The sequence below is a fragment of the Neomonachus schauinslandi genome, chromosome 3 (genome assembly GCF_002201575.2).
Source record: "Neomonachus schauinslandi chromosome 3, ASM220157v2, whole genome shotgun sequence".
Classification (NCBI taxonomy): domain Eukaryota; kingdom Metazoa; phylum Chordata; class Mammalia; order Carnivora; family Phocidae; genus Neomonachus; species Neomonachus schauinslandi.
In genome coordinates this window covers 105,721,035-105,733,656 of record NC_058405.1, presented here as the reverse complement: position 1 = coordinate 105,733,656, position 12,622 = coordinate 105,721,035, and the positions used below count along the sequence as shown (strand labels likewise).

The following is a 12,622-nucleotide window of genomic DNA, read 5'->3' as shown; positions in this document are numbered from 1 at the left end:
ATTCATTGACCATTTACTGTGTGCCAGGAACTATTGTATAGACATTATTGTATAGAAACAGCAGTGAATAAAACAGCCCCCAAAATTCTTGCTTATATGAGATTTGCTTCCTAGTAGAGAAAACATAATTTTAAAATGACCAAGTAAATTATTATTATATTAAGAGATTATGAGTGCTCTAGAGAAAAATAAAGCAGATAGGAAGTCTCAGGGATGGGGGTGATTTGCAATTTTATATTGAATGGTCAGAGGAAGTCCCACTGAAATAATGAAATTAGATGGAGACTCGAAATAATTGAAGAAGCGAGGCACGGACATAGCAGGTAGGGAGATGAGCAAGCACAAAGACCATGAGGAAGAACATGCTTAGATTTTTCAAGGAGCAGCAAGGAGACCTATGTGTCTAAAGCAGAGTGAAAAAGGGAAAAAGAAGTAGAAGATGAGGCTGGAGACATGAAGGAGGGCCATAATAAGTAGGGCCCTATAGATAATTATAAAACCTTTTCCTTATACTTTTACTGAGATGAGGAGTCCTTAGGAAGCATTAAGCAGAGGAGTCTCATGATATGACTGACTTTTTAAAGGAATCAATATGACTACTGTGTTGACAATAGGCTATGGGGGACAAGAGTGGGGGTTAGAGATCTTTTCATTTAGAAAATCAGGAATACAAAACAAACATGGCACAATTTTTAAAAGTATAACCATTTTATTATTAAAAGAAAATTGCCATGTTATTTGTCACAATTTCAAGTGGTGATCAAAAAGAAATATAATTACAATAGTATATAAAATTTTACTGACATTATTCCAACCATAACCTTTTTTTCTTTGACTCATCTTTTTCTCATTCTCTTCATACAGTACTTTTCCTTTTCTTTTTTCCTTCTCTAACTTCAACCCTCATGAAATGTCCTACTTCTCAATCTCCACATGTAAACTAGCCTCCTCCTTTTGAAAATTACTGTCACACACACACACACACACTCATTTTGTGGTAGAGTTCTCAAAATGGCAACGGACTCAAAACTGAAAAAAAAAATATATGTCTCAGAACTTCTTAATAAAGATAGTTACTGAATCACATATCTTCTAGGTTAAGTGCTCATATAATGGATTATTTCAAAAGAAATCCTTTCTCTGCTTAATTACCTAACCTGGCATATTTTCACAGTATCTTTTTATATTTGTAAGAAATATGCATTTTTAAAAAGAACAAGCATGCATCAAAAAAATCATGTTACTTATTTTGCTTACATGTAAACAGTTTAAATTAATATAAAAGCAGAATTGTTTTTTTTAAATATATTTTTAGGAGGACTTTAGCAAATTCCTACTTCTTCTTCTATGAGGTTTAAACTCTTTTTCCAACTGATTATGGTAATAAATAGCTGGGTATAAAGATTTTTGGTAGGATTCCCTCTTCTTGCACTGCAAACGTTTCAACATACTGATGTACATAATTATCTTGTCTCTGGAGAATTTCAAGTGTGCTGTTTTTTATTTGTTGTAGTCAGAAGCCATGCATGTGAAGTGGATCCATATGGAATGCCAGGGGGATGCTCACACATCTGTCTGCTCAGCAGCAGTTACAAAACACGGACCTGTCGCTGCAGGACGGGCTTCAACTTGGGAAGTGACGGCAGGTCGTGCAAAAGTATGTTGTTAAAATCAAACATTTTGCCAGCAGCCACTGCTTCAGGATAGGTTTATTTATTTATTTTTTATTATTAATTGGGGACGTCAACATCAGGAATAATATAAGACTTCAACAGGTGAAATTTGCCTGCAAAATGTACCAGCCATTTTTCTCAGTGTTCCGGGTTTTTTGTTTGTTTTGTTTTGTGATGATGGGAATAAGAAACTGAATCAGGTTACAGAGTCACTAAATTTATGGATCCCTGGGAAACATACTTTAGGGTATATTTTTAGGAAGATCCTTTCCTTAATTCCTTAAAGAAGGTTTTTGGTCTAATGAGACTGAATATTTGGTTAACCATATTTTCTCTTATCTGAACTAAGAAGCAGCTCCTAGTAATAGGTGTGTTGTTTAGTCCAACAGAAATCCACATAGAGTAATGTTTCATCTTATCCAGCATCACTGGGGAGTGAAATTCATTTCATTATTTAATTTTCCAGGTAACTGGAGCTATACTAATTAAATATCAATCTCTTTAACAATTTTATTGAAAAGCTTTCTAACAGTAAGACATGTCTCTGTTTTATTTTTGAAATATGCTGAATAATTTGTTTCTTATTTAAATAAGCTAATACATAATTTTATACATGACTTTTGTAAACTTAGATTGTTGCCCCAAAATTAGTTAAATTAAGGTCTTTACTTGGGGTCTTCATAATCAAGTATAGTAGAATGGTCCTTATAGAAATGATGTCCATGTGGAGACTCTTGTCCTTTAAATGTCCCTCAATATCTTAGTTTTTAAAGTTATGGTGATTGCTTTTTACAGTGCCCATCGTGTCTCCATTTTGTTATAGCAATGGCTTTTTATTTCTGTCAGTTTTTCCTCTCTGGTCACTGTCTTGCTATCTCTTCTGACTTTCTTGTCATGTGCTCACTGAAGACTGTGACATTAGATCACTAAATTTGTTAAAATTTTAAGTCTAAATGGTAGCACAAATATCTTTTTAATCAAACACCCAGGAGGCTCAACTGTGATAAAATATATGTATTAGTATTTTGTTTTCATTTCTAACTTTGTATTAAATGCTGGGTCTCTTGTTCAAGAGGTCCTCTGGATAACTGAGAGAAGTCTCAAGATGAGTGAAGTTGCGTACGCACGTGCGTGTGTGTGTGTGAGACCAGCCTTTAAACTGGTGTGGTTACTACTTGGAAAGTGATGGCATGTCATAAAAAATGCAACCGTACACATTTATATATACGTATTTTGCATGCATGCATACATACATACATACATACATATGTTTGGGGGAAAATAGGATCACAGTTGTCTAAGCTTTAATCACCCTTAATATAGTGTATCAATCAAGGTACATTTACATTAACAGAGACAATTCTAGTTATTTTAAGCAGAAAAGATCGAATGCAAATAGATAGGTGCTTACACAATCAATGAAAAGCCTGAAGCAATAGCTTCTAGACTCAGTCCTCAGAACATCCCTCAAAACCACCATTGAACTACCCTGGCTTCAGATTGGAAACCTGACACACTCAGAAGCCAGGCATTGGGAAGCTACAAATGCCAATGGTAACTTCAAAAACACACCATTTTAACTAATATCCAGGAATCTCCACAACTTGCACCACAACTGCTACCTCCAGAAATATGTCACAACTGATAGTCTCTACTGGCAAACAAAACAAAGCAAAACAAAAACAAAAGAACACAACACTGTCTTCCTTGCCTCTTGATATACACAAAGGAAGAGCACTAATGTGGAAAGATTCAATTTCTCCTTTGGATGAAAACCAACAGAAGTAGAAAAAAGCAGCCTCATTTCCATACCCCAAATGTGGGTTAGTACATCTTATTATAGGTACTTAAAACCAGGCCTATCACTCTATGAGTGTCTCTGAAATGTAGTTTTTAGTTTCAATTGTCTATCGTACAAGAAAACACACCAGAAGAAACTTTAAAATGGGTTTTGAAAGACTAAAATAAGTGATTTAAGTAAACAATGGGAAAAAAATCATTATTCTTATTTAAAGCATACACACACAGGGACACCTCGGGGGTTCAGTTGGTTAAGCATCTGACTCTTGGTTTTGGCTCAGGTCGTGATCACAGTGTTGTGAGATTGAGTCCTGGTTGGGGCTCTGCATTCAGCAGGGAGTCTGCTTGACATTTTCTCCCTCTGCCCACCCTGCACCCCCCCGTCTCCTGCTTGCGCTCTCTAAATAAATAAACAAATAAATAAAATCTTTAAAAAATATAAAACATAAAACATATACACACATACATTAAACCAGTGAAATACCAGGTTTACTGAATACCAATGACAACATCAATTAAAAATAAACAGCAGGATGCCTGGGTGGCTCAGTCCGTTAAACGTCTGCCTTCTACTCAGGTCATGGTCCTAGGGTCCTGTGACTGAGTCCCGCATTAGGCTCCTTGCTCAGCGAGAGGCCTGCTTCTCCCTCTCCCACTCCCCCTGCTTGTGTGCTCTTTCTCTCTGACAAATAAATAAATAAAATCTTTAAAGAAAAAAACATTAGCAAAAGTGGGTATGGTGAAACTAGTATTCTTATGCATTGTTAATAGAAGTAGAAATTGATATCACTGTTGGAAAGACATTTGATAAAATATTTTTAAAAAACCATAAAACTGACAGTGTTAAGAAATTATCCTTATTTTGACTGAAGAAATTCATTGTAAATGTATTTATAAAACAAAAACCCAGAAACAATCTAAATATCCAACAATAAGTAAGCAGCTGACTGTATCATATTGCCTCTCTAGCAGGTAACATGATGCTGTCGTTGAAAATAATGTTTTGGGGGCGCCTGGGTAGCTCAGTCAGTTAAGCGTCTGCCTTCAGCTCAGGTCATGATCTCAGGGTCCTGGGATCGAGCCCCACATTGGGCTCCCTATTCAGTGGGGAGTCTGCTTCTCCCTCTCCCCCCCCCTGCTTGTGCTCTCTCTCTATCGCAAATAAAATAAAATCCTTAAAAAAAAAAAAAAGGAAATAATGTTTTGAAGACTTTAATGACAATAAAATACAATTTTTTAAAATGAGGGTACTAACTTGTATATATAAGGTTCCTATTTTTTTAAAGATTTTATTTATTTATTTGACAGATAGAGAGAGAACAAGCAGGAGGATTGGCAGGCAGAGGGAGAGGGAGAAGCAGGCTCCCCAAGGACAGGCAGCCCGATGCGGCTCTCTATCCCAGGACCCTGGGATCATGACCTGAGCCGAAAGCTGTCGCTTAACCAACTGAGCCACCCAGGCGTCCTAAGATTCCTATTTTTATTTTTTATTTTTTTTAAGATTCCTATTTTTAAAAAACAAAAGTATCTATGTATATAAAGTTGGTAGAAAATGTTAATTTTCAAATAAATCTGCACTACTTTTAAATAATATGCAATATTATTTTTAAAAAATACTCTTGAAAGTAGGTGGACACTGAGAAGCTGTAAGGGCAATGAGGAAGAAGGATGTTAATATTCTTTACCAGTAATTCCATTTCTATAAATGTATACTTAGAGATCATCTAAGAAAATGTGTAAGATGTTATGTTGAAGATAAACATGCTTATCTCAGTATTGTTATAATAATGAAAAGATAAAATCAACTGGGGAACAGTTTGACAAATTATCATATATTATACTGATCATACTGAAAGAATGAATGTAAGGCTTAAAATAATGGATTAACATAGAACATAATTTTGATGCTAAGATTTATTTATTTATTTATTTATTTTTAAAGATTTTATTTATCAGAGAGAGAGAGAGAGAGAGAGCAAGCATACATGGGGGGAAGGGCAGAGAGAGAAGCAGGCTCCCCACCGAGCCGGGAGCCCGATGTGGGACTCGATCCCAGGACCCTGGGATCATGACCTGAGCTGAAGGCAGACACTCAACGACTGAGCCACCCAGGTGCCCCGATGCTAATATTTAATAATAAAAGCAGAATATAAAATTGAGCGTCCTCTTCTATATAATTAATAGCACATTAGAAAAATAACTAAATAAATTAAATTTGAAATAGTCACATGAAGGAATACATATAACAGCGAAAATAAGTGAACAATAACTGCAACAACCATGGATGAATATTACAAATATAATAAGAATAAAATTAATTCACAGAAGAATTCACACATGAAATTCAAACATGCAAAATCAAACAATGTACTGTTGGGAAATACATGCAACATATGAACTAAAACTTGACAAAATACATGATAAACAAAATAATCAGGATATTGGATGTCTTTGGGATGAAAGGGGAATAGGAAAAAAAGGGGTGGGGAATTGGTTTAGGGCACATGCATACCTTTTAGTGTTCTGGAAATATTTTAAGATCTGTGCCAGGTGCATGAGATTTATTTTTCTTTATATATTAAGATATAATAAATACAAGTTTATATACATTTAATATTCAGTAACAATTTTTTAAAGAAAACGAGAGAAAGAAAATATATAAACTGACAATATTGTTTGTATTGAGGGTATTGAGTTTATGAGTAATTACTCATTTTTTTTCTCCTTTTTTCTCCAAATTTTCTATAGTTTAGTTATTTTACTTTGCTAAGAATCTCACTTATGGTACTGCTATGCCATATAATTGGATCATTTGTATCCTCAGTTTTATTAATAAAACTCAGTAAGTTTTCCATTTTATATAAAGTATTTTCTTCAAATTGTATGGACCAAACTAAGTCAATTGCTCTAGAAACTGGAGAGCCTGGCATGTATTTCGTATGAAAGTCTGAAGGAGTCAATTCACTCTGTAGAAAAAGCTACATTGATTCTAGCATTTTAACCTGGGAAATAGTGTTTTATTTGGAGTTTTTGTTTTTGTTTTGTTTTGTTTTGTTTTGTTTTTGATAAGGGCTGTGTTGTACATCAGAGTTACTGGGAGACACCATCAACCTCTAACATTCTAATTAAGATGTAAAGAAAAAAGTGAATGCTTTAACTGGCATTTTATTTCATTTCTTTAAAAAAATAAATCACTTGTTTAGACATTTGTAATATATTCTCCTGCACGTTTGTGATACTGTGTGATTCTATTTGTTTGCCTTTTGACAGCCTTAGATGCAAACTCCGAGAAGGGATGTTTTAAATATTCTGTAGTTTTTAGCATTTTCAGACATAATGAATGCTACAGTTAATATCTACAGAATGTGTTAGATAGTTTGTAATGAATTGTAAAATTAAATGTGCCGGATGTTTTAATAAATGCCCATTTTACTGTTACCAGTTATCCAATGATCTGTCATGTTTTTGCTATACAGACTGTTATAGACAAAAGAATAATTAACTAAATATAACCCATTCACGGAAGTAATTTCTGTTTTAATTAAAGTAATGCAATTAGCTGGCCTCCTTGCATCAAGATACATTTGGCATATTTTAGAGTTTAATTTTTGGTATTGAATTTAAAAAATGCTAATTGTTCCAGTTAATTAAACAGTGGCATTCTGCAGTGTACAGAAGATTAGGCAGCCTCAGTTGTTTGTGTTTGTAATCTTTCTTCTGCAGGACCGAAGAATGAGTTGTTCCTCTTTTATGGGAAAGGACGCCCAGGAATTGTTAGAGGAATGGACTTGAATACCAAGATAGCTGATGAATACATGATCCCCATAGAGAATCTGGTAAACCCTCGTGCTTTAGATTTCCACGCAGAAACCAATTATATCTACTTTGCTGACACCACCAGTTTCCTAATTGGCCGGCAGAAGATAGATGGCACAGAGCGAGAAACCATCCTAAAAGATGGTAAGTGATAATATGTAATATTAACAGCAAACTGCCCCACGGATACAGCTCTGGGAAAGGATAAATCCGACATATGTCAAACTCACTTCAACCAGAACCTAAGTACTTACTGTTGATTTAAAAATAGTTGTTGATTGAATTTTCTTCAGTAACATTATTTCCACCTGTTTTTCACACACCAGCATATTAAAACCTCCATGATAAAATGGAACTTGGAATTGTCCACCACATTTTAAACATTACTGGAATTAAATTAAGCTACTTATTCACCTTCATGGAAAATATAGATTTACAATTATATGTTTATAGGGCTATATGGCAGAACATAAGATTTAACAGGACATTAGAGACTTGTATAATATTTGATTCTTACTAGGATATTGGTCATGTCATTCAGAGTGCATTAAAAATATCAATGTCCCCATTGTCATTGCATTTCTTGCATATTGTTTCTTTATAAATCATTAAAACTGACTTCTCCAGAGTTGCCCTTGAAATATCTGTATTCACAGAGATACTTTCTTTATATCTAGTTTTACTTATAAATACTTACATGCAAGACTATATTTGCAAATATATATGCCTATACTTTATTAAAACAGTGTATTTTACAAATTTCATGGCTTAAGAACAACCAATCAAGTAACAAAATAATGTAACTTTGGTATAAGTAGAAAATATCTTTAATAATCGAGCAAACCAAATCTTTGACTACTAGTCAGTCACCTTTAGACATGTTCAGTTATGATTCTGGACCTCAGTTTCCTCACATACACACCCTGCTCACTTCTCAAATATTTTAAAAATCCTTGATTTAGGGAACATTAATTATATGTTTATTAGATGAAGAACACTGTGTTAGCTATCTTAGGAGATAAAAGGAATGTTAGAAAGTGGCTACTGCCTTCAAGGTGTTCATAATCTACCTTTGGAGAGAATATAAATGCACAAAAAATGTAAATGCTTTGCAGCATTTAATTTATTTAATAAGTTCAAAGAAGACCTAAAGAAAATATATGATTATTGGAGAATATCTGTGTAATGGGTCTCCACAGGGAGGAAGAGACGTCTTTATGTTAGTGTTCCTAGAGAACTTTGTGTGCAGGAGGTGGTATTTGGGCTAGATCTTAAAGGAAGAATGTTAAAGGGGAGGGGAGGATAATTTCAGCCACCAGGAATTCCGTGGAAAAAAGAAAAAAAAATCAAGTACTACAGAAAGAGGATGAGGGGAACATTAAGTAGATCACTACAGGAGGTTTAGGTTACAGGGAATAGGGTCAGAGAACAGTGGAAAGTGAGAGATGATGAAATCAAAGACTGAAATGTGAGGTGAAGAGGCTTGGAGGAAATCCTGAAGGGCTAAGAGGCAGGAAATGCTTTTGAGTCAAAGAATAACGTGAATGAAAAGATATTTTAGGAGAATGAGTCTGGTGGTAGAGTGCAGAATGGAGCAGAGAGGAAGGAGAGAGAATAAAAGCAGATATGGACTAAAATTATTTACAGCATGAGTGCTAATGAGTGGTGGTCTTCCCTGACTTCATGGGAATGGGGTAGCATAAGGAGATTATTCATTCAATTCAGGTTCGCTATAAATCAAACCTTGAATGATAAAATGTACACTTTCCACGAGTGACAGACGGAGTGTTAAAATGAAAAAAATCCCTGTTTTTTTTTTTTATTACAGTTGTTGTTTATAGTTTACTGATTAAGGCAATATAAAGCCACCATGACTTTTTAGAGAGGTTAATTAGAGTTAAGATTTTTACCTTAAATTGGACATGACAGAGGCTCTCTGCCCACTTTTCTCTGTCATGTGATTTCAAGTGATAGAAAATGGACAGTTTTAGAAGGACAATAGACTTGCACATTCTCTGTAAGCAGATACATTTGGATTGCTCTGATTTTGACCTAGAAATTTTCATGAAGGACTGAAATATAACATTGAAGGTTCTTGGTTTCCTTTCAAAAAGTGTCAGTTCCTGTGCTGTGACTGAATGTTCCAGCTAATAATCCTAACTTTGATAACAAATATCTTATCAGTGACATTGGTGGGCCTTTGCGTTTCACCACAGCAACAGAGATCAGCTCTAACAGCCGCTTGACTGCCAGGCACATCTGTACAGTGTTGCTTTGGCAGTATGAAGGTTATGAGCACATTTTGTAGATTTCACACTTGAAATATACTTAACATTTTGATATTCCTATGCAAGGACAACTTAATGGGTTTTTTTTTTTATTAATCTTTTTTCTAACCAGGAAGAAAGGAGAATAATAATAGACATTATGGTATAAGATTAGCATGTCAAAAAGGAAATTATATTTGGCAAATGACAACTTATCATTCTTGAAATCAGAAAAAATTATATTCTATGTGTGTTCACTAATTTAGCTAGAATATCCACCATCCAACCTGAAGACTGGGAGGCAATGCTTGGTTTGACAAATTATTTTGTAAGCTTGGTAGAAATTCTGAGTCTTAGATAAATTTGTACAGTTTGAAGTACAAGGCTATAAAGATTTTGCTGTTTGTAAATAAAACATTAATATCTTGGACATCTTTTATGTAAGCTTAGATCCTTTCTATAAAGAAAGAAAAACACCAACAGCATTTCTAAAAAGGCCCATCTCTACTCATTCTTTGATTTTTTTTTTCTCTCACAAGTTTATGGAAAACTTCCTAAAGATAGTATATCCTAGAGTCTGTAGAATCTTGTGGGCTAAAACAGCAGTTAAATAAAAGATAAAGGAAAATTGTCCCTTTGAGATACTTACATTTATCTCAATAAGTACTGAAAATATCTATGAAATGAAGACATACTAGCAATTTAATTAAAATAGACTTCTGTAAAGACAAAGCATGTACCAATCTGTAAGTTTTTTATTCTCTGGAATTCTTGCCATAATTTTTGTAAAATTCATACTATTTCTTTTAATTATTTGATTTAATTATTTGTCCAGCTAATAAATAAATTCTGCAAATGCCTTCACTGGTCCAGGGCTATTGTAGGTGATGGGAATGCTGCAGTAAACAGGATAAAGCTTCATATTTAGTTTGTATCTAAATAATGGGAGGAAGATAATAAACAAACATATATGAACAAGATAATGATAACTGCTGTAGCAAAAATAAAGTAGGATACTGTGGTAAAAAGTAAAAGCCAATTATGAACAGGAGGCAAAATCAGACTAAGTGGTCAGGGAATTTAAAGTAGCCATTCTTGCCAGTTATAATTGTTACATTATCTAAGAGAACAAGATAGATGCTCTTTATAAGATCAAATTCAGGGCGCCTGGGTGGCTCAGTTGGTTAAGCGACTGCCTTCTGCTCAGGTCATGATCCTGGAGTCCCGGGATCGAGTCCCGCATCAGGCTCCCTGCTCGGCAGGGAGTCTGCTTCTCCCTCTGACCCTCCCCCCTCTCATGTGCTCTCTCTCATTCTCTCTCTCTCAAATAAATAAATAAAATCTTTAAAAAAAAAAAAAAAAAAATAAGATCAAATTCACTTTTATCTTCTCGGGTGTCTTGTCCAAGATTCATTTTTCATTACAGTATGAATTATAATTTTTAACAGAAATGAAAAAAATATAAAGATGATAACTTACTATTCAATTTATTATTGTATGCATTCTGTTAATGCAGTACTTATTACTAAACTGTATAAGTTAATTCTACTGGGATACATATATCCAAATAGAAGGCATGTTAAAACAATCTTTCAGGGGGCGCCTGGGTGGCTCAGTCGTTAAGCGTCTGCCTTCGGCTCAGGTCATGATCCCAGGGTCCTGGGATCGAGCCCCGCATCGGGCTCCCTGCTTTGCAGGAGGCCTGCTTCTCTCTCTCCCACTCCCCCTGCTTGTGTTCCTGCTCTCGCTATCTCTCTCTCTGTTAAATAAATAAATAAAATCTTAAAAAAAAATAAAAACAAACAAACAAACAAAAAACAATCTTTCAGGGGGCACCTGGGTGGCTCAGTCATTAAGCGTCTGCCTTCGGCTCAGGTCATGGGTCCTGGGATCCAGCCCCATATCGGGCTCCCTGCTCCATGGGAAGCCTGCTTCTCCCTCTCCCCCTCCCCCTGCTTGTGTTCCCTCATTCACTGTGTCTCTCTGTGTTAAATAAATAAATAAAATCTTTAAAAAAAAATAAAAACAAACAAACAAGCAAAAAAACAATCTTTCAGGGGGCGCCTGGGTGGCTCAGTCGTTAAGCGTCTGCCTTCAGCTCAGGTCATGATCCCGGGGTCCTGGGATCGAGCCCCGCGTCGGGCTCCCTGCTCAGCAGGGAGTCTGCTTCTCCCTCTTACTCTCCCTCTGTGCTCTCTCTCTCTCTCAAATAAATGAATAAAATCTTTAAAAAAAAATAAAAACAAACAAACAAACAAACAAAAAACAATCTTTCAGGGGGCGCCTGGGTGGCTCAGTCATTAAGCGTCTGCCTTCAGCTCAGGTCATGGGTCCTGGGATCCAGCCCCACATCGGGCTCCCTGCTCGGCGGGAAGCCTGCTTCTCCCTCTCCCACTCCCCCTGCTTGTGTTCCCTCTCTCGCTGTGTCTCTCTCTGTCAAATAAATAAATAAAATATTAAAAAAAAAATAAAAAAATACAAACAAAAAAAAAATCTTTCAGATTGTTCCATATCTTTAAAATATTAAAAAAAACACTCAAAGCATTTTTCCTGAGTTTGAAAGTTATTGATGCCTGCAGGTATAACAGAAAAATTGTACTTTCCATAGCTCCCATGATTAAACTAGAGATTTGAGGTCACCAAGTTTGTGGTGATATGTTACAAAAGCCACAGGAACTAGCAGAAAGCCTGCGCTCTTAAACAGTTTATATACTGACCTCATATATATTCGTTTATGGTGGCTTCTATTTGATTGAGATCTGGAGTGTGCACACGTTTCCACACCTCAGACTCCTCCTTTACCTGAAGGTATTTACAAGAACCATGAAACTGGAGAACAATGAATAGCTTTGGACAGGATGCAACATAGGATCTATATTCTGATACTGCGAAAAGAAGTGTAGCCAAGAGAAAGGGGAAGGAGTCTTTCTGTGCAGAACATATTCTCCAAATGACACGTTTGAAGATAATCTGTTGACATACTGCAAAATGGTAGTGCCTTTATTGCTTGTCCAGCATGTGAAGGATCAATCCCTATTCTTCAGCTCAGTCCCATCCCCAGAATCT

At 35.5% G+C, this 12,622-nt stretch overlaps 1 protein-coding gene across 1 annotated transcript in view; it reads left to right on the top strand.

Annotated features, from left to right (window-relative positions):
- LRP1B (LDL receptor related protein 1B) overlaps positions 1–12,622 on the top strand; it is a 1,499,204-nt gene that overhangs the window by 711,129 nt on the left and 775,453 nt on the right. The window contains exons 10-11 of the mRNA XM_044913608.1: positions 1,514–1,657; positions 7,197–7,433. Of these exons, the coding sequence (XP_044769543.1) occupies positions 1,514–1,657; positions 7,197–7,433 (381 nt within the window). The remainder of the gene's footprint in view (positions 1–1,513; positions 1,658–7,196; positions 7,434–12,622) is intronic.